We start from the raw sequence: 23,638 nt of genomic DNA on the forward strand, positions 1-23,638 counted from the left end.
TTCACATTTTCTCTTCAATAAAGTTTTTTTATGTTTATAATCACATGTGATTTATGTGGGCAATATTTATTTTTGCGTCGATTCAATAATTTTCTCATGTATTTAATCATACATGATTAATGTGGACAAGATTCGTTTTTGTTCATATAAATCATATGTGATTAAATACATATAAGCACATGTGATTATACAAAAAAAAACTATTCAATCGAGAAAGCGAGAATGAATTTTGTCCACATAAACTTTTTGTGATTAGATACGTATAATTACATGTGATTATATGTATTTAATCACATATGATTTATGTGGACAATATTTATTACTCTTTTTCCATTCAATAGTTGGTCTCGTGTATTTAATCACATGTGATTATATGTATTTAATCACTAATGATTTATATGGACAATATTCATTTCCACGTTTTCGAATCAATATTTAGTCTCGTGTATTTAATCACATGTGATTATATGTATTTAGTCACATATGATTTATATAGAAAAAAATATATTTTCGCGTTCTTGATTCAATAATTGTTCTCATGTATATAATCACATATGATTAAATTTATCTAATCACATAGGATTTATATGGACAAAATTCACTTTCGAGTTTTAGATTTAATAATTTTTTCACGTATTTAATCACATGTGATTAGATGTATTTAATTGCATATGATTAGTTTGGATAATGATTTGTTTTTGTGTTCTTGGTTTAATATTTGTTATCATGTATATAATCACATGTGATTATATGTATCTAATCACATATGATTTATATAGACAATATTCATTTTTTCCAAATAAAATCATATGTGATTAGAATCATATAATCACATCTGATTAAATGTATTTAATCACGTATGATTAAAGTGGAAAAAAACAATTATTGAATCGAGAACGCGAAAATGAATCTTAGCCACATAAATCATATGTCATTAGATACACATAACCACATGTTATTTTATGTATCTAATCACATATGATTTATGTGGACAATAATCATTTTCATGATCTCTATTCAATAGTTGTTATCGTGTAATTAATCACATGTGATTACACATATTTAATGTAACTCACCTCCTTAATAGGAGAGTTAATGTAACTCACCTCCTTGAACTTGAAAATCAGCTAGCATGAACAATATGGATCATTTTCTTTCCTAGAACCTACACAACAATTATAACATTATTTATCTTGTGCTTTGGTTTACTACTTTTATCAAACTTATGTATATATTTTCTTATTTTCTTTTTGATTGTAGTACGCTTTTGGGGATCTGTTTTCTTACCTTTCAACGCATTCTTAAATTTCGATAAAATAATATTTGTAAATTTCACCCTTTTATCTTTTCAGAAATATAAAGATCTTATTCTAATGATCTTATATTAAATTTACAAGTTAGTAACTTTAGGTTGTCACTTTCTGGACCACTCAACACTCTTGGAATAAACTGTACCAATCTACTAAGATTTACATCAGTGCCTTTATATGTGGGAAACTATACATCCATATCTAATTATAGGATTTGGAATTTTAGCATTTGGAGTTCTAATGAATTTATTATGATTTTTTGAAGACAATGCATGAAATCTGAGACAGCATGGACCAGCCTGAGAAGATTGCCAATTTTACCCCTCAAGGAGTTGGAATTTCAAAATGTGATTCAAAGTTTGAAGAAACTAGACACACTAATATTTCCAGAAAACTAAGTCTCATGATTTTTAGATGTTCTTATTGACTTGCACGAATTTTAGAAGTTGGAGGACAGATTTGCGAAAATTGATCATAATAGCTTTTAAATCACTTTTCGTGTTCTATTAAGGACTTAATGGTTAAGCCTTAAGTTTATCACTTTTTATATGATTGTTGGTTACTTATTAGGCTATTAAGATATGAAATTCAATTTAACCTAAGGGCCTTAATGCTTGGCTTAATGAGGGTTCAAAGTTAAGGATTTTCACATAAAATGCTACTTTTTTCTTTGAGGCATTTCATCGAACACTTGGTGTTCATAAAAAATCTATACAAATATCAACTTTACTAGCTATTGTGATTGTGTGTGTGTAATTATTAAGATAAGAGTGACCACCTACAACATTGATAAACTCTACAAATATCAACTTTACTAGCCGAAAAGTTCACAAATCTATTCTGATGTATTATGTGTAGATAATATATTTTGTGGTATGACACTATCAATTACTGAAGCTGTGAAAGCGAACTTGTAATCAATCCAAATAGTTGATAATTACCCTCACATAGGCCTGTCTAATTATTAGAACTTAAATGAATTAAACCCTAGAATCCACTAGTTGACCATCATCATGTGGAGATGAAAACGACAAATCGATTTAGGGCATAGAGAGAAAGAAGAAGAAATAATGTTAATATGAAGCTTTTAAGTCTCCTACCTTAGCCCCCTGAGGTCAATGGTGACCACCACGGTATACGATTAAAACAGGACCTCAAGCGACTCTGCAACTTCGACCTCTTTCATGAACCACCCGACAATATTTTCCAATATGACTCCATCGTTGGCGGCGAAGAAGGTGAGGACGTGAGTGACAAACAGATCTACGCTTGTGTGGATTTCATCTCCGGCGTCAGTTATTTGTATTTGAATGACATAATATGGTGGGGGAAGTTAGGTGGGTAATTTGTATTTGAATAACAAACACGCTTGTTTTTTGAACTCATAGGCTAAAAAATGTTCTCAAATGTTCTCACGGGAAAAATGTTCTCATTGGAACATAACTATATATATATATATATATATATATATATATACATATATATATATATATATATATAGGTAAAGGTTCAAATGAGAACCACTAAAGGTTAAGAACCCTAAGAACCACTCATATTACATATGTTAGATCTGATACCATTTCTTCATTATTCTCCCGAAACAAAATAAATATCCTCTCACGTCCTTCAAGCATCTCTGATGAACACCACCACATCCACCATCGTCGACGGTCGCCTTACCACTGGTACCGCCGACGACGACACCTCCACGTCCCAGCCTCCGACCACCGACGATAACACTTAAATCCGTCATCAGAGTTTCTGATCTGGAACCACTGATGTCTCGTCTTTGTCGTTGTTGTGGTGAACCGCCACAGTCGTCGTCGTGTCCTCCTTCCACGACATATCTGTTCCGATGAGCCACCACTTTTTCTTCAGATCTGTTCTGGAGAGCCACCAAAACCACCAGATTTTCTCTAAGATACGGTAGATCTCGAATGCATCAGATCTGGACCACGTCCTCCTCTTCTCATCAACGAAATCAGATCTAAGATATCCGCCAGATCTCTTCCCCTTCTTCTCCTCTGACGACTTCTTTCCTCGTCGTCTCCTCTGTGAGGTATCAGAAACCGACATCCATGAGAGTTTTCCAATAATGTTGTTGTTTAAACTATCACCAATCACAATATAATGTAAATCATATCTGAGTATGCGATGTTTTTCCGTTGATGTTTTCCGACGAGGTTTTCCGACTACTGTTTAGGCGTCCCGGCGAGTTCAACACGAGTAGGTGTGCTTTTTGGTCACGAGTTTCGGCAGAGATATTTTCCGACAAGCATTTCATATGGTTTTCAAGCATTATCGTTAAAAACAAAAGGTTAGATTTACAAGAATTGAGAAATCAGAGTTATTTTTCTCCGGTAATGTTATGGAGAAGTCAAAAAGTTAAAGGTGTATGTATGTGCTATATGTGTGTGCAGGTGATTTGACCGAGAGTGGTAAAGGTTTTGCAGTTCTCCATATTTAATTGCTTCCATTTACTCTGAAGACACAAGCACAATAAAGAGGTATATTTTTTATTGTTTACATATACCTAGTCTGACATATCTAAGGAAATAGGAATAATTAATAAACAAACAAAATTTAATCTATATGACAAGTTGCGTAATTATATAAATATATGTAAATGAACTTTTAAAGTAAGACTAATTATGTAGAATTTAATAATTGAAATATTATCTAGTCTTAAATTCGCACAATATTCGATTAAATATCTTAATGATTTTTAAGTTGTTAAGTTGCATTAAATTGTGAATGATAGTCTTGAACTAGTATTGTGAAATATAAATGGGAGTTCTGAACTACTTTATTAAACTATGAATGAAAGTCTTAAAATATAAGTTTTAAGTTGAGAATAAGACTATGAAAACATACTTTTTGTATATTAAATTATGAATTTATTGTATTAAGCTGCGGATTTTGTATATTAAACTGTGAATTGACTGTATTAAACTCTGAAATTGATTGTATTAAACTGTGCAAGTTTTTATGAATTTTGTGTTTTTTTTTCTAAAATATGAGATGAAAGAAGCATTTATGCGTAGATATGATTTTCTATAATTTTGAATAAAGTATATAAAGTTTAAATTATGAATATTGTGTAAATTAAATTTTAAAAGAAGCACTAGCCTCTAGATACGAAGGTATATGTGAATATATATTTTTCGTGTATTAAACTGTGAATTTGTTATATTAAGCTGTGAATTTGGGATACTAAACAGTGAATTAACTGTATTATACTTGTAAATGAGCTATGAATATATTGTATTAAATTGCAAATTTTTATATATTAAGTTGTGAATTTTATTCACGACTTAATATATTAAATTCACAATTTAATACATAGACATGCTTCCATATATGAGCGTAAAAATGTAAGTTTTAATTTGAGAATATGGATGTGAATATATAGTTTTTGTGTATTAATCTGTGAATTTTATGTATTAAACTTAGGATTGATTGTATTAAGAGTTTTAAGTTGATAATATGACTGTGAATTTTATACTTTTTTGTTTATTAAGCTGTGAATTTATTGTAATAAGTTGTGAATTTTATGTATTAAGCTATGATTTTTGTGTTTTGAACTGTGAATTAACTACATTAAGTTGTGAATTTTTTGTTTAAACTGTGAATTGACTATATTAAGCTCTTAATTTTGTATATTAAACTATGATTTTTGTGTATAAGACTTTAAATTGACTGCGTTAAGCTATAAATTTTTTATTTAAATGTGAATTAATTGTATTAATTTTAATGAAATTTGTGTTAAAATATGAATGATTTATGTATGAATGTTTGTATTAATTTTCTTGTGAATATATTTATTTTTGTGTTGTTTAAACATGTAAGAGTATTAGTTTGTATAATTGTTTTGCATTAAACTCATAATAAGTGAATTAATTTGTTTATTAAATTGTGAATATAGTATTTAATTTGGCAGTTAATGATTTTTATATACTGATCTAATTTGGAACGAAAGATGATTGCAACGGTGACACATGTGGCTGGTGGTGGTATGTGGTAGTTGGTGGTGGTGGTAATAGAATTTGGATTTGACTTTTTTAAATATGTGAATTAGTTTATAACGTAATGTATTATGTTATGTTGTGAATTTTATGTATTAAACTAAAATCGGACTGTATTAAGTTGTATATTTTATATAAATCTTATGTTCAAATATGAATGAAGGTATACATACAAATATTAAATTGCGTATTAGTGAATTAGTATATTTATTAAACTGTGAATAATGAATTTTAAAGTGTGAATACCATTATACACAATATACATTTTATAAAGATATCTACAATTTAGAAAAAATAGTGAATTTATCAATGCATAATTCTATTTTTTTTACTTAAATTTTGTATATTTTAGCTAGAAAAATAAAAGTATTTCCAAAGAATTGGAAGCTTTAATGTTTGTTCTATTAAGCTGTGAATACGACCAAAAAAATGCCACTGAATTTAATGTTAGTCCAACGGCGGTCCGACGGTGATTCGACAATGGTCCGACGGTGGACCGACAACAAGTGGCAAGTAGTTTATAAATTAAGTAATGAAAAAGTTTTCTTAATACAATATAAATGTTGGATTAGTCCAAAATGCTCTTAATGAAAACATTTAAAAAATGGTTTTTATGGTTCTTAACCTTTTTGGGTTCTCATTTGAACCACTCCCTATATATATATATATATATATATATATATATATATATATATATATATATATATATATATATATATATATATATATATATATATATATATATATATGGTGAAGTTTAAAAGAAAACCATTATTAACAAAGAATCAAAGAACCAATCGTGAGCATCGAAAATCATAATGATCAACGGCCAAAGGAATGAATGTACACTTGTACATTGGACACACATACACTGCATTATACCAAAATCTCACCTCTTACCAAAAAAACTCATCTCTTTTTTTTTCATTTAAAATTTTTTAGGCCATGTTTTTTATCAAAAAAGAAACTGAATATACTGTTGTTCATGATTTTTCGTCATCTTTCCACAGAGATCCATTTGATATACATAAAAAAACCTTTTTTTTTTTTGAAAAAAAACTCACTTCCTTTTATTGTTTTTTATTTTTTTCAATATTTAAGTTTATTTTTATCCAAAAAAACTAACTATACCAAAAATCTCAAATTTTTTGTCCTATATTAATTAACATAATCGATTAAAAAAAACCTCAATCGATTCAAATTCACATTGTGAATTTGAACTTTATATTTCAATTTTAATATTCACAATGTGAATCTATAACACTTCGATCATTCACAAATTAATTTAATGATATTTACATATGAATCGAAATATATTTTCATGTAATTTTATAATATTTTAACGTTTTGATTACGAAGAAACTAGTTTTGTAAAATCAATAAATGAATTTATTAACATTGTGAATCTAAACTGTATATAATTTAGTTTTCAGAATTCAGAATCTGACTTACTATTCTTCACACTGTGAATATGAGCAGATTTATAATGTGAATCTGAGTAGATTCGCAATGTGGATCTGAACAAATTCACAATGCGAATTTGAACTGAAAATTTGTTTTTTTTACATCAATATGAATCTATGTTTAAAGAATATCTAAAAAATATGAATTTTGATATATTTATTAATTTTTTCGATAAAAATAAACCTTAACTTTTCAAAAAACAAGAAATGAAGTGAATTTTTTTGAAAAAAAAAATCATTTTTTGTATATCACTATCGATCTCTATGGAAAGAGGACGAAAAATCATGAACAATGGTATATTCGTTTTTTTTTGGATAAAAAACATGGCCTAAATAAAATCAAACGAAAAAAGGAAGTGAGTTTTTTATAATCTGGTGCATGTGTGTCCATTGTAAAAGTCTACGACCCTTCATTTTACCGTTGATCACTAAATTCCGACGCTTTAGATTGGTTCCTTGGTTCCTTGATTAATAATGGTTCTTTATTGAACTTTTCCATATATATATATATATATATATATATATATATATATATATATATATATATATACTAGTTTATAACCTGTGGGAACCACGGTTACAAAATTAATTAATCTTTTATAGTAAAAACTTAAAATTATTAATCAATTATTTTAAATAAATTATTAATTATGAGATTTTTTTTAGTTATATAAATATTAATCATTGATTTAAATAAATATGTGAAATTATATCACTTTATAATTTGTATTAATTTTATTTTAATTTTTATTCTAATGTTATTAATTTAATGTAATTAGAGTGGAGAATTTAAAATTTGAAATAGAGAATCAATAGGTTGACAAATGACATGCATTAATTAAGAGACATAATAGGGTGAGACATGACAAAATGAGAATAAAATATACATTAATTAGGAGGCCTAATAGGGTGACACATGTCAAAAGGAGAATAAAACTATTGTTTTATTAGAATATATATATATATATATATATATATATATATATATATATATATAGAGAGAGAGAGAGAGAGAGAGATAGTGGGCAAACATAGAGAGAAAAAGAATTGAGGTAAGAGAGTGTGTGATGCCATTTATTATTTATCTTGTGGCTGTCTTGTGATCATCCATGGATGAAAGGAGGAAGTATATTTGGGTGCACGATGAGTTTTCAGATCCAAATCTAGGATTGGTATCAATGAAGTTTGTGAATGATTAATGATGTTTTTCATGTGGCATTATGGGAAGGCATAAGTTAATACACCAACACTATTTAGACGATGACATATTATGTATGTGGTGTATCAGGATTTAACTATGTGTTCTAGTGTCCGACATTGGATTTTCTATGAATATTGATATTGCCATATATAGTCATATATTTCACACGATATCTTATTAATTTTAACTACATTTTGTATTTAATTGAAGATATTTGGTACTCACAATATTTAAATTTTGTTTTTTAGCAGCGAAGACATGATCGGGAGAAAAAGAGCTAAAGTTCTATGCTAGAACCTGGAAAATTGAAGACAAATCATCAAGGAGCAAAAAGTTGACATTTTCTAAAGACCACGCCGCGTAAAAATGCTTGCCAAGTCGCGATGAAGAATCCTTATCGATATACTTACCGTATAGACGACAAGCCAGATTACTTGGAGGCTACGCGAAGGAGTCGACACCACGCCACAATAATCACCTCATCACGACATTGTGGTGCATATATTGGAAACAATATAAATATGAACCTTATTCATTATCTAGAGGGGTTGCGATTTTTATTCAACTATTGACAACCAGAGAGCCCTCAGAACCCCTTTGAAGGCCAGAGATCGATTGCGGAGCGAGATTTGAAGAGATCAAGAGTCAAAAACACGTTTAACCATTCATATTGCTTGGTTTAATCATGTTTAACAGTGTTGCTTCGTTTTTACTTGTGTTTCTACTTTAATTATGGGCTAAAAACCCTTTACTTTCGTTTAGATTAGATGAACCTCAATACTCTATGTTGATTTCAATAATTCAAATTTATTATTTGGTTATTATTAAGTGTTTGATTGATCACATTACCTATCATGTTAAAGTTATGATTTTTATTGCCTATTGTCGAGTTATGTGTAGTTAGGAAGACTAATATAATTACAATAACTTGAATCTTAACTATTTTATGACCATAAACTATTAGGACTAGAGATCGATCCAATCCTATGGTTAGTTAATAATAATTGTTAACTTTGACTGTGCTAGAGAGTATTAGACATCCAAGCTATACTTTGATTGATTGTCATAACCATTGATAAGAAATCACTAGATCATATCATTCATAATCCGAATATATTAAATTATTTAGGTGTTCACTAATTATGTGATCATTGTGTTAGTTGTTCATTAATTATTAGTACTAGAAAATCTGACCAAGATAACTAGTCATATTAAAACTCAGTAACCAATTTATAAAACCATTGCTCTATTAACGAAATCAACCATAGGGGAGAGGTGAATCGAATCTAAATGGAAGTACTCTTTAAATCTTGTTTGAAATCGTTTTATGATCTGTTTGCTTAGTTTAAAGTAATCGTTTGCTAGTTTAGCTGCTATTAAAGTTAACGTTAGAAGTTTCTGAACTTTAAAATCACCCCCCCCCCCACATACAAAATTCAATATTATTGTTTAGTTTAAATAGTGATAGATATTTTAATCTAGAATAATACTCGTTCCCCTAGTGTTTGACAACCAGTTCTTACCATCTCTATACTGCCAAATGAATATGTACACTTGTCTAGTTGTATAGTAATCTCTAGTGGTGATTAAGTGCATTTTATAAATTTAAAACTAGTAGTAATAAAATAAACATCAAATATCCAAATACTTTTTCAATAAGATACTCCGACATGATTATATTAAGAGTAAAACGAATGTGGACAAATGAGTTAATATTTCATTAGTAGCCCTTTATAAGAATTTAGTATGTCTATGTAATTTGAATTTATGCATAAAAAGGATAGATATGTGACTTATTTCTTATACATGTATGTGTGTGTGTTTATATGAAGCAATGTTGTAGCAATTTCTGCTCCAACATGATACAGAAAACCTTCGCTGATGGAGATCGGTGGAGTAAGGAAAGCTTTGGCTATATTTTAACATTTCCAGTGAGAATCTAGTAATTTTAGTTAATGTTTCGTTCTGTCATTTGTCACATGGTTGGTAGTATTATAACCATTATTTGTCATGTGGTTGGTAGTATTATAACTAATAGCTTACTTGTGAATAACATTGGGAAGTATGATGGTGCATATATAGAGAACCCCATATATTAATGATCTTTAATGGAAGTAAGAAAGATTAAAAATCGATTAAGGCAAGAACTTCCATTGCCTTATTATCCGTGACTATAAAATAGTACTCAAGATAGTTATCGGTTAAACAAAAATGATAACAAATCAACTCGTTGAAATGTTTGGTAACCCTAGATAACCGACTAGTGTTATTGAAATGAATGATTGAAACACTTTTAAAGTTTTTCCTTAATGAAAACCTACTTATTTTGAAGAAATATAGGACCTGAATCCACAATTTGATTGATCAAAGTCTATGGAAAATAAAATTTAAGAGAGAAGATCTACCTTACTTGTTTTGGATCATTGATTCCGAGGACAAAATAATCCTAAAGGAGAGGTGATTGTAACACAAACAAATTGGCACTAGTATTTTGACCTTTAGATGTAAGGTGACACCCATGATTTGGGTCTAATCAGTTATACACTATCTAGTTTTATGTAATTACAACCATTTAAGTATGGCGAGTTTATTTAATTCTTAGGTTTAAGTAATCAAAAGAATCTAAAATATTAATATTGTAAAAGCATTAGCATTGACGAGCATTTGAGTTCAGTCAAGCTAAAGAATATTATCAAACTAAAGAAAAATTGTCAATGTAAACTAAAATACTAAGAGGGGGTTTGGCTAAGCTTAGTTAAGCTCATTTTTAACTTATTACCAGTTCCACACAGATATAAGTTAAAAGGAGTGTTTGAATAGAAATAACTTATCAAGGTACCATACCGGAAATAAGTCAAAATCTATAAGTAACTCCCCCTAGCTTATTATCTTATAAGTATTAGTGTATATTATCTATTTATTTTGTATGTTGTATAGGTAGTCCGCTTAACCTAGCCCATTTATATTTTAGCAGCCCATTTGTATCTTGTATGTATATATTGTGTAGAATGAAGGGAACAAGTTTATGGGAAAAACATTCTAACCCTAATATGGTATCAGAGCTGTAAAGGGCTCCTACCAAAGCCTTCCCAATACCATCGACACCCACTGTGTCGATTCTGAAAATTTTGTCTTCTTCCCTTCATTCCTCTGTTGCATCTTCTCTTCTACTTATTCTCTTATTCTCAGTGGCGGAGATAACGGAGGGGCTGTCGGATGCCTAGCCCCCTCCAATGCAAATATTATTATGATAGGATAGATACACTAAGCCCATCATGTATTTAAAAGTCCATATAATAATATAAAATATAATGTCCGTTATCCCCCTTTAATGTTTATGACATGAGTTTTTTCTGGATACGAGCATTTTGGTCGCAGTTAATTAGAAACACATTAGCCCCCTTTAATGTTTATGACATGGGTTTTTTCTAGATACGAGCATTTTGGTCGCAGTTAATTAGAAACACATTAGCCCCCTTTAATGTTTATGACATGGGTTTTTTCTAGATACGAGCATTTTGGTCGCAGTTAATTAGAAACACATCGAGTAAAAGCCCAACTAATACCCTACTTTTAATTTAATTGGCATAATAAGAATTCAATATTAACCTAGCCAGTAGCCACAAAGACATTAATTACATATCCTTTTTTTTCTTTAAAATAAATGATGGCTTTGAAGATCAGTTTCTTATTTTTGCTTTTGCCTCCTTCTACACCAATTAATCAGCTAATTTTTCTTTTTTATTACATTTAGTTTTAATAGTAATTTGTAATTGATAATATTATCAATTTGTTAATCGTAAGTAGTTACTGTGATATGGTTTGATAATTTGGTTTATTATAGTTATAAATTTATACGAAAATTATGAGCAAGAAAAGAACCATTGATTCTTTTTTCAGACGAATAAATTTATAGGAGAAATTATGAGTAAGAAAAGAACCATGGATTCTTTTTGCAAACGAATAGCAGATGCGCGTGATCAAAAATTGCATTCGGTTAGTGATAATACTAAAGAATATTTTGAAAATACACACCCACAACCTAATAGGAATAGTAACATTAAAGACCTCAATAATATTGAACCTGAAAAAAATTTATATGTCAGATTTAGGAGAGATATAATTAGATTCATTGATTCGTCATCCAGAGAACGACCTTTACTGTTAAGCTATCCAAGTAACCAATGTGATGATATTAGACAATTATATATTAAATTTGGATCATACCAACTTCAAAACTCAAAGTATCAATTCAGTCCTAGTGGTCGTAGTGGATCTATGCGTAGTTTTCAACAACTTTGGTTCTAGAATTTTCGGTGGTTGGAATATTTTGAGAAAAAAGATGTTGCATTTTGTTTTCCTTGTTTTCTATTCTTTGTGATTTTTTCTTTTAAAAATTTAGACATATTACTTTAGTCGGGTATAACATTATATTTCACTATATTATTATGATGTGAGATTGTCAACCCCCCTTATTTTCAAATCCTAGCTCCGCCCCTGCTTATTCTTCTTCTTCTCATTACGTGTGCCCCTGTTCTCTCGTCGTTCTTCACCATGATGGGAGAGTCCTCAAACCCTACTGGCGGCAACTCAAAACCATATGCCATTACCAATATCAAATCCTTCGTTCCTCTTATTCTTGACTTGAATCAACTCAATTATGATTCATGGCGAGGGTTGTTTCAGACTCACTGTACCAGCTTTGGAGTTCTCGGGCATCTTAAAGGCACATAAAAACCACAGAATGACAAAGACACGGAATGGTTTAATATCGATTCTCTTCTAACGATGTGGATATACGGAACCTTGACACAATCTCTCCTCAACATGGTTACAAAACCCGGATCCACTACCAACTCTTTATGGTTAGATATTGAAGCACTGTTTCGCGACAACAAGGAAGCACGCATCATGGAACTAGAGAACGAACTCAGGAAAATGACCATGGGAGATCGATCAGTCAATGAGTTCTACGAAAAGATGAAAGTCACAGCCGACTTGCTTGGTAACATTGGGAATTCTGTTCCTGAACGCACTCTTCTTATGTATTTTCTTAATGAGTTAAACCCAAAATACGACCACCTTGCTGCTGTCATACGCCACAAAGATCCTCTCCCGACTTTAGTTCAGGCTCGATCTATCCTCACTCTTGAGGAAAGCCACCTTTCTCGACCCCGTCAAGCCACAACTCATCATTTAGATCATGCCTCAGCTCCTACTGTTCTCTATTCAGGTCATCCCCCTTCACCTCAGAATCGTAGCAACAACAACAGAAACAACACTCGTAATGGCAACCACAACCGCAATGGCAACCACCGTAGCGACTCCTCTACTCGCCAACCCTATGAGAATCGCCAAAAGTCGAATTCTTCTTGGTCTCAACATCGCCTCATTTTCCAATGAATTGGCCTTATTTTCCTCCACCTTGGGCACTCTATGGCTGGCCTTCAGCCCCTGGTTTGTTCCTCGCCCCTACGCCAGATAGCAGCAGCGTCACCGGTCTTCTCCATCTGCCGGACAACAAGGACTCCTTGGCAGCAGTCCCGCCAATGCCGACCGCCCAGTTCAGCCTCCTGCTGTGTTTCACGCTACTGACCAGACAACTGAACTCACCCCCCCCCCCTCGTGGCAGTGGTTTCCTCTGACGCATTCTGATCAACCCACGGATATAGCGGCTGCAATGCACACCATGTCGATCAATGACACTCACGACCCATCTTGGTATATGGACACCGAGGCTACTTCTCATTTGGCCTCGGACTCAGGTAAACTCCATTCGTTACATAATAATATCAAAATAAACTATGTTCTTGTTGGCAATGGCTCTTCTATTCCCGTCACTCAATCTGGACAGTCTCATATACACACATCTCACCGCCCACTTCACCTTCATAATGTTTTGGTTACACCCAACATAATCAAAAACCTTATTTTTGTTCGAAAATTCACAACAGATAATAATGTCACTATTGAATTTGATAAATTCGGTTTTTCTGTGAAGGATTTTCAAACCCGTCAGGTACTTCTTAGATGTGACAGCTCGGGCGATCTCTATCCTGCTTTCGAGAAGCCTAAATCTCCTACCGCTCTCCTTGCTTGCAGTCCAACCCTATGGCATCAGCGCCTTGGTCACCCCGGCCCTCGTGTTCTTCAGTTTTTACTTTAAATAAATTTATAGCATGTAATAAAGACTCTATTTCTATTACATGTAATTCGTGTCGTCTTGGCAAACATGTTAGGTTGCCCTTTACTTCATATGTTTCCACTGTTTCTCATGCATTTGACATTATCCACTATGATATATGGACTTCTCCTATATCGAGTGTTTCTGGAATAAATTATTATGTGTTGTTTTTAGATCACTATTCTCATTTTTTATGGGTTTATCCTTTACGAAACAAATCTGAGGTCATTACTAAATTCTTACACTTTCGTGCATATGTCAAAACCCAATTTAATACTGAAATCAAATCTTTTCAATGTGATCACGGGGCGAATTTGACAATCGTGAGTTCCACTCCTTATTCGACCAACATGGTCTTACCTTCCGCTTCTCTTGTCCAAAAACATCTCAACTAAATGGAATGTCAGAACGTATGATTCGCACAATAAATAACATCATTCGTACCCTGTTGTTTCAAGCCCACATTCCATCTGAATATTGGGTTGAGGCCTTACACATGGCCTCACATCTTCTTAACATCACTCCAACCTCATCCATCAATAATGACACTCCTTTTTCAAAACTCTTTCACAAACAACCATCATACTCTCATCTTCGTGTTTTCGGATGTCTCTATTATCCGTACATTACTCCTCCTCACAAACTTGCTCCTCGCTCTACTCCGTGTGTGTTTCTCGGTTATCCCACATAACACCGTGGTTATAGATGTCTCGATCTTGCTACACGTAAGATCATTATCTCCCGACATGTCACATTTGATGAGACATCCTTCCCTTATAAGCTATAAGTTGAAAAGTGCTTATGCAAAGTCATAAGCTTAGCCAAACACCCCCTAAAGAGACATATATATATATATATATATATATATATATAATAAAAATGGTATATATTGTACATTTTAGATGATCATTTTCAATTTAGAAATTTATTTAACTTGGATTAATTTATACAAAACAGATGACATGACAATTATAGTCTTTGCATAAGGAAAAGTTACTATAACACATTCGTCTTACTTATAATTTAGGGTCAATTTGCATTATAAATATTTTCAAAAGCGATTACATGGCAACCTTAAGTTGTTAAGGGGCTAACCATTAAGGTAATAATAAAAAAGAGAAAATGACATAAATTGACAACAAACTATCTAAAACATTTTAAAAATACCACTGATTTAAATAAATATTATCAGAATATAACAAACTTGTATTTTTATTTTTTAAAAGAACATTGTAATCATGAAAAGAGTTTATTCTTGGCTCAAGTGGTAATTTAAAAACAACTTTATTACATTCTCATCATATTTATTTAGTTTAATGATATTTTCAAAACGTTTTAAATACTTTGTTACCTCTCTCTCTCTCTCTCTCTCTCTCTATATATATATATATATATATATATATATATATATATATATATATACTACTTTATAATCCGTGAGAACCATGGTTATAAAATTAATTTAATATTCATAGTAAAAGCTTAAAACTATTAATCAATTATTTTAATTAAATTATTAACTAATTAAATTATTAATCAATTAAATTATTAATTAAGTGATATTTTTTTAGTTATATAAAATTATAATAGTTGATTTAAATAAATACATGAAATTATAACACCTTGTAATATATATTAATTTTATTTTATTTTTTATTCTAATGTTATTAATTTAATGTAATTAGAATGTGAAATTTACAATTTGAAATTTGAAATGAAGAATCAATTATTAATTTAATGTAATTAGAGTGGGAAATTTAAAATGGATTATTAATAAGTTGACATGTGGCACGACAAGTGACATATAGTATTAATTATGATTTCAAATATTGTGACACTTGTCAATAGAATAATAAACTTATTTATTTATTATAATATATATATATATATATATATATATATATATATATATATACACAGACACACACACTAGGTGTGAGACCCATGTATTACATGGTTTATTTAAAAGAAAACTAAATACAAAATTCTAAACATTTGAGAAGTTTGAATTTTTAAGAAAAGTGAGAAAATATTGAATTATAAAAATTAAAGTGTTTTTTTTTCTCATTTAAATGTAAACAAATAATTTACATAAATAAAAAAAATAAAATTAATGAATCTTTAATTTAGTAATTTTGAAGTTAGAAGGAACGTTCATTAATGAAATTTATATGCATTTATTATTGCATTTAAATACTATTTTGAATTTAATAAAATGAAAAAAACCATAAAATGACATTTGGAATAAAAATTAATTTAAAAAAACCTCAAAATTACATGTGGCAAAATAAATGAGAATATGACATGTGACAAAAAGATCTTTATTTATTAGGGAGAGAGTTCATTTAAAATAATGGGTATGTACTCTTGGGAATTTTTTTCCCATGTGTTTTTCAAGGTTATCGACATGACATTTCTTTCGATTAGGAAAAACATACAGTTTGTATAAAGAGTTATTTTCGGTAGAAAAAATACCATAGAAGTTTTGGTGTGTAAGTATATTGAAGATATTTATATATTTTTAAATGAGTAATATCATAAAAGACCCTGTATATTGGGGTTTTCCCGAATCAATCCTCTTTTTGTCCCTAAAAAATACCTTGCATTTTCATTTTTTTTATTTGGCTCTTTTAGAAGATTTACTAATAATCTTCGGAAAACCCTCAACTTATTTTTCCGAAATAATCTTTACATTTGACAATTTTTTTGGAATATAGTTTCAATTTTTATGTTCTCATTCGGTCTTAAAAATGTAACAATAATAATGTCATTATATTCATCTGAGACTCAATTTTTGTTTCCATTTGAACAAACTTTTTTGTTTCGACTAATAATTCTCATGTTTTACTTGTTATTTGTAGTGTTATTTAATGGTATGTATTTGTCAACAAAAATTAGACACCACATATTCTCTTTGTTTTGAAAAACTCAAATGTTTTGTTCATATTTTTATTTTAATTAAACACCACAAATAGCAACAATATAAAATATAAGAATTATTACCAGAAAACTTCCTCAATATAGCCAAATCAATAAAAATGAAAAAAAAAAAAAACACAAAGATTTTTTTTATGGAAAAGGAGAGTCAAAGTTTAATTTGGAAACAATCAAATATATAAATTCTTTAATGATATTAACCATTTCATAAACAAGAAAACATTTATATATTTGGTGGTCCATAGACTATCTCTATTATACAACTATATGGTATGTGACAACAATATGTTAGGACCTACTCAAAATACCTTATAAATATTAGAAACAAAAAACATTTCAATCGTTGAAACTCGAAAGGGTGCGTAATGGCGAGGTCCACCATTAGCATGGCGACGGAGAATTTGAACATCTGAGACGGGCTCACGTCCTAGTCAACCTCAATAATGTATCGAGTGTAAACACTCGGGAAGTATACACTCAAACCCGTAAATTTTGGATTTTAAATTAACTCCCCAATCATTCTATGCAGATGAGAAATATTGGTATGGATTGATACTTGCACAAACAAGTTTTAAATCAATAATTTGAATACATAAATGTTATAATAAATTTCAATAAATTCACAAATATACTGATCCGGTTTAGCTTTACACCTGATTATGAATTAACAATAGTTCATCACATAAAACGTTTTCTTTTTGGCCGTTCTAAAAAAGAAAATAAAACGTTTTTTAAATTAAAATGCTGAACAATTTCTGGTGTCTACATGTCCCATGGTCTACCATGACTGTTGACCACAGTGCACTTGGTATATGGGGACATATTAGACCCATCTGGACCTTGCAACTCCAAAAACATCACGATACCACCTACTATTCATCCTCATGGACCACAAAAATACTTCACTTTCTTCCTTTACTAACCTAACATTCTCTTTTATTATATATATATATATATATATATATATATATATATATATATATATATATATATATATACTAATTGTGAAACCCGTATATTATACAGGTTTATTAAAAAATGTTAAATATAAAAGTCTACAAATTTAGGAGTTTGAATTTATAAAGAAAACAAAAAAATTATTGAAATATTGAAATTAAAGTGTCCATTTCAGTTTTAAAGTTAAACAAATAAACTAAAGAAATAATTGGATTTTTTTTATTTTTTTATTTTTATTTTTTTTAAACGGCAAACTATCCTACTCCTAATCTAATCCTAAACACCACCTATGTCTCCTAGTGAGACTTGAACCTATGACCTCTCATTTGAGAGAGTCACTCATTACCGCTAGGCCAAAGACCCTTTGGTAAATAATTGGATTTTAATTTAAAATTTTGAAATTAGAAAGAAAGTTGCATTAATGAAATTGATATCCATTTATTGTTACATTTATTACTATAAAATTTAATAAAATGGAAAAAACCATAAAATGACATGTGGAAAAATAAATAAATTTAAATAACCACAAAATGACATGTGACAAAATAAATGAGAGTGTGACATGTGACAAATTATTTATTTATTTATTAGAGTATATATATATATATATATATATATATATATATATATATATATATATATATATATATAGGTTAATTCTACAAAAGTCCTTAAGTTTTTTAACTTAACCTATTAATTTTCATAAAAAGAAATCATTACTTATGTTTTAGTAGGAGACCAGGTTACCGCTGACATGGCGAGCATAGGTGGGACTCAACCGCTTACGTGGTATGCTGGCTGTTGAGTACATCGTCACGCTAGCCTCAATTAAAAAAATTAGAAGGTAAAAGAAAAGACACAAGAATGTTGCGGCAGGATTCAAAGTGTGAAACTCACACTTGTTAGGCTGGAGGGAGTGGTGTCACACTCTCTCATTTTGCCAAATTCCCTTACCACACAAGGAATGATATACCATGAAAAGAGGAAAGAGAAAGAAAAGAGAGATAGAGGGAGGGAGGAAGAGTGAGATAGAGAGATGAGCGTTCCCATTTTTGGCCGCACATCTCAAACCGCACTTCCCAAACTGCATAGGGGGACGGTGTTCACTATGACACATAAGCATCACCTCATTCTTACCACACTCCACTCCCCATAGCGTTAGGAATGTGTCTTTAGCCACTGAGCCTGAACATTGATTTTGAATATTTTCCCTTAAGATATTTAAAACATATATACACATAACAAAATTACAAAATACCTATTTTTACACAAAATGTTATTTTTATTAAAAAACAAAATTTAATGTACTTATAAAAGAATAAGTTTTTAAACACATTTTGTATCTTCTTTTTATGTATTTATGCCTTCATATAATATGCTATTATGTATTATAAATACATAAAACATATGTATGCAAATATACATCAAATATATTTATAAAACACGTTTTCATATAATATGTTATATTATATTAAGTTTGATTTTTTTTTTATTTTACATAAAAATATGTTTTTTTTGTTTTACATAAAATGCATTTTTGTATGTATTTAAAAAGTTATCTTTTTGTAAAATACAATTTATAAATTAATTAAAATAAATTCTATAAAACTCATTTGATGTAAAAATACATATTTTGTATATGTTCTTTATACATCTATAATATGTATTTATACATAAGATAACTAGTCGTGTACCCGCGCAAAGGTGCGGCGACGAATAGTTTTTTGGCGGTCATTTTGGTGAATAGTTTTCTTGCGGCTATAGAGGGGCGGTTAATAGTTTTGTTTCAGCGAATAGTTTCTTTTTTACAACTAATTTCCATTTCGGAAACATGACATATTAAAGGAACATACATTGTATGATATTTTGGAAAATAGTTTCCTTAAGGGTTGTGTTATGAATTTTTAGTTTTTGGTTTAGGGTGTGACTAACATTAGTATTATAGTTGTTAGTGGTGTGATCCTATGTTAGGAGTTTAATATGGAGATGTTATGGTCTACATTAAGTGATAAAAGTTTTTAGAAAGTGATAGTTATGACTTTTTATACATATATTCTCATGACTATTTTTTATCGGTTAGTTTGTAAACATCATATTTCAGTTATCCACATGAAATGGCTAAAACTAATTGATTTGATCAAATCGAACCACATTCTTAGAAACCGATCCAACTTTCATCCAAACCGGACTTTCAGATATAACATGTATACAAATTAGACAATTGTGCACCTTTAGGTAAATACTTATTTTTATATATTTTAAAAGTTGGCTAAATGCAGAAAAAATTACTTAGTTTCACTTGTATGTAACAACATTTTTTTTCATATAACGTAATATGAACTTGGAAATGGTATGTTGTTAATGAGGTTGTTTATTGATTTTCTTTGTGGATGACCGATCATGATTGATGTATAAACCTTGTCACGGAGAGTCGACAATTTCGAAGCAATTTTTTAAAAAAAATATATAAGATTTTGAAGAAAAAATATTCATGTAAAAGATTAGATGAAACAATACCTAAAATTTTTTGGAATTAAAAACTTTACAAAAAGGACATCATAAATCTTTTTTGGAAAGCAAAAAACAATTTTGTTTATGAATTTAAACCAATGTTCTAAATAACGCAAGGCGTGATTTGGCGGCAATGTCAAGCCTCAAGCTTTTCCGAGCCTTGGCGAGCCACGTTGTTTGTAAGGCGTGACTTAAGGCGGCAATTTTGTATATAATTAATATTTTTGTATGTATTTTCAAATATTATTCTATTTTATATACATATATGAGTTAAGGCGGCGTTTTGGTAAAGCTTTACGGCAGACACAAGTCTTGGAGCCATGGTGCGCCATGGCGAGCTTTTTAGAACCTTGATTTAAACTCACGATTTTAAATTTTTCAATAAATCACACTTGTTAATGTCACACTTAAATCATATTCTATCAACAATTAATTTTACCGTGTTTTAAAATTGGCCAATTTGAATAAAAAAAACAAAAACAAAAGCGTGTATCTAACTTTAATCAATACGATCTAAATTTGCAACAACAAGGATACACATGCGGCGTGCAACACGCTAATTTCCTTTCGGCGAATAGTTTTTAGAGATTATGTGGCATATATGGTGGTTGTAGGTAGTGTGTTCAACACAAAAAAAAAAAAAAAAAAAAAAAAAAAAAAAAAAAAAACCGCACACAAAGGATCATACATACATCACGTTTAAGGAAACCGCCAACCCAAACATCCTAGTTCTGGGAAACCGCCAACCCAAAAACCAAACCGTACCTGAATAACCAAAACCTGAAAATCTGATTGACGTTTTGTTCAAACGATTTTGCGGTTTAAACCGAAAAATGCTCACCCACAAGTAACTTTTACAAAACATGAAGCGTTTTTTGGCGAGACTTAAAAGGACATTGGTAATTCTCGAAAAAAGCTACCAATTTTGTACTATTTTTCTTTCAAAAGCTTGAGTCTTCAAAATGATAATAACATTCGAGTTTCACTATGAATGATAATAACAGTTAGGATTTTTATCTTTAACTATGAATAAGGTTCATCAAAATCTTTTAAGGTTTAAGTCTCGAAATTGATTTTAGTTGAATTTTTTTATTAGTTTGTAGGAAGTTAAGTAATATATACATTGTATCCCACATGAAACTTTAAGACTTGGAAGTTTTCAAATTGGATGCTTTTAAAAAGTTTCTAAACTGATTATCGACTTGTTAAAATGATTAAAAACGCAAAAAGAATCAAGTGTTAGGGTCAACAAAATAGGATTTTAATGCGGGTTTGAACAACAAATAATTGTTTCGTCTAATTAAAATTTGAAGTGAATGGATTCAAAACATCTTTTAGATTTCACCACTCAATTATCCACATCACAATGTCCCAAGACTAATCCAAAGTAAAATTTTATAATTTGGTGGATTTTTAAAGTAGAATGCCTTAATAAAAAAATAAAAAAAGTAGAATGTCGTAATAGAAGAAAAATGAAAGAAATATGTTAGAATAAACAAACGATGGTACTTTCCATAGCTTAAAATTGTCCTGCCCTTGACATCTCCATCCATAAATAAATTAAATTTGAAACTTGCTGCCATGATTTTATTTTTCATGGCCATAAAAATCCCAACTCCCAAGCTCTTTTTAATTCTCATTTTGGACAATTCTACCCTTGACATCTAAGAGTTTCCAAATCTCACTCCTGTGCAATCAGAAAACACATTAGTCAGTTATCACCAAGATAAATCTAAAAACTAAATTTGTATTACCCATGAAGATAACATAAATCAATTTTTTCGTTTCATAATAACCATTTCTACTTAATTTTCGAATTTAAGCCCTTGTGACCAGATTTTATACAAAACTTCTTCCCACTCTGGGTGTAGATTATATGAACCTACAAAATGACATAAAAACAATAAATGACATAAGACCATCTTTAATATTCTTCATAGTAAACATGTGTGTATGAGAGAAAGTGAGATATGTCCATGTCAGGCTGATAAAATATATGCAATGCCTATTTCCAGGGGCTTGTTATAATAGTTTCTATTAGAGAACCTGATGAAAAGTCATTTTAGGGACAAAAAGGAGAAACAATCTTAAAATCATCATGGAATGTGGAATAAAAGAACATTTGATATACCTTTTGTCAAGGTTGCCCCCAAGTGGTACTTCTGTCCTGCTAACTATTATATGAGCACTCCTATCCTTGAAGTTAACCTTGTAAATGAAGCAACGATTCCTTTAAACAAAATAAATTTCCCGTAGGATGCTATAAGATAAAATCTGTGAAAGATTATAGAATATTATAACTAATACAACCAAAATCCAAGCTCTCTACGGTGGAGCCGTCTTTCAACTCACTTTCTTTATTGGACCTAAAATCATGAAAGACAAATGTTATAATCAATGAAGAAATAAATTAATAAGGAATATCAATATGTATTACATAAATAACCGAAAAGCAATATACTGAGTGATTGGTTCATCTATAAAATAAAAAGATGGTCTAAAAGGCATACATATTTAAAACTTTATATCATGAATTAAGCTTAAAAGTATCATTATGTCCAACCCAATTTGATTTTTTTTTTGGAAATTTTAGGAATAAATAATTCATATGAAAGCTTGACTTGTATCTTGGCAAAACAATTCATATCTAATCTCACTATCAGTCAAAGATTAGACAACAATCATACTAAAGGTGTGTTTTAACGTGGTAAACTTACCTCAATTGGTTCCTTCCTTTGAATAATAAGAAGTAAAATATACAAGTTTAATCATAAAAGTCACCTCATATGTATTTCCATCATCCAACCCCAATTTTCCTATCTCCAGCCATCTTCACCATAAATCAACCATCAAACAAAAACAAAAACTTAGGATTTTTCTTATTGAGACAGAGATCTGAGAGAACGACAAAATCAGAGAAATAAAACTTCATAAACATTAACCGATCAAAGAAGTTACAAATAAACCTTTGATGATATATTCTCTATAGACAACACACAATAAATGAACTGCAAATCTACGTATTTAACCAAAAAAAAACACAAAAAGAT

The 23,638-nt window shown here is 30.0% G+C and overlaps 1 protein-coding gene and 1 long non-coding RNA gene across 2 annotated transcripts; one reads left to right on the forward strand and one right to left on the reverse strand.

Annotated features, from left to right (window-relative positions):
- The first annotated feature begins 12,787 nt into the window (after positions 1 to 12,787).
- Positions 12,788 to 13,402, forward strand: LOC145113629 (uncharacterized). Its single transcript, XM_079049702.1, has one exon. It carries the CDS (start codon positions 12,788 to 12,790, stop codon positions 13,400 to 13,402), a length of 615 nt encoding a protein of 204 aa, XP_078905828.1.
- Positions 13,403 to 22,124: 8,722 nt separating this feature from the next.
- On the reverse strand, positions 22,125 to 22,777 carry LOC145114777 (uncharacterized). The gene is made up of 3 exons (XR_013711222.1): positions 22,720 to 22,777; positions 22,343 to 22,470; positions 22,125 to 22,275 (listed from the first exon to the last, which is right to left on the reverse strand). It is a non-coding gene; the product is annotated as an uncharacterized LOC145114777 (long non-coding RNA).
- Positions 22,778 to 23,638: the final 861 nt, after the last annotated feature.

Source organism: Lactuca virosa, chromosome 5 (genome assembly GCF_052849685.1).
Source record: "Lactuca virosa cultivar CGN04683 chromosome 5, Lactuca_virosa_CGN04683_v6, whole genome shotgun sequence".
NCBI classification, from domain to species: Eukaryota; Viridiplantae; Streptophyta; class Magnoliopsida; order Asterales; family Asteraceae; genus Lactuca; species Lactuca virosa.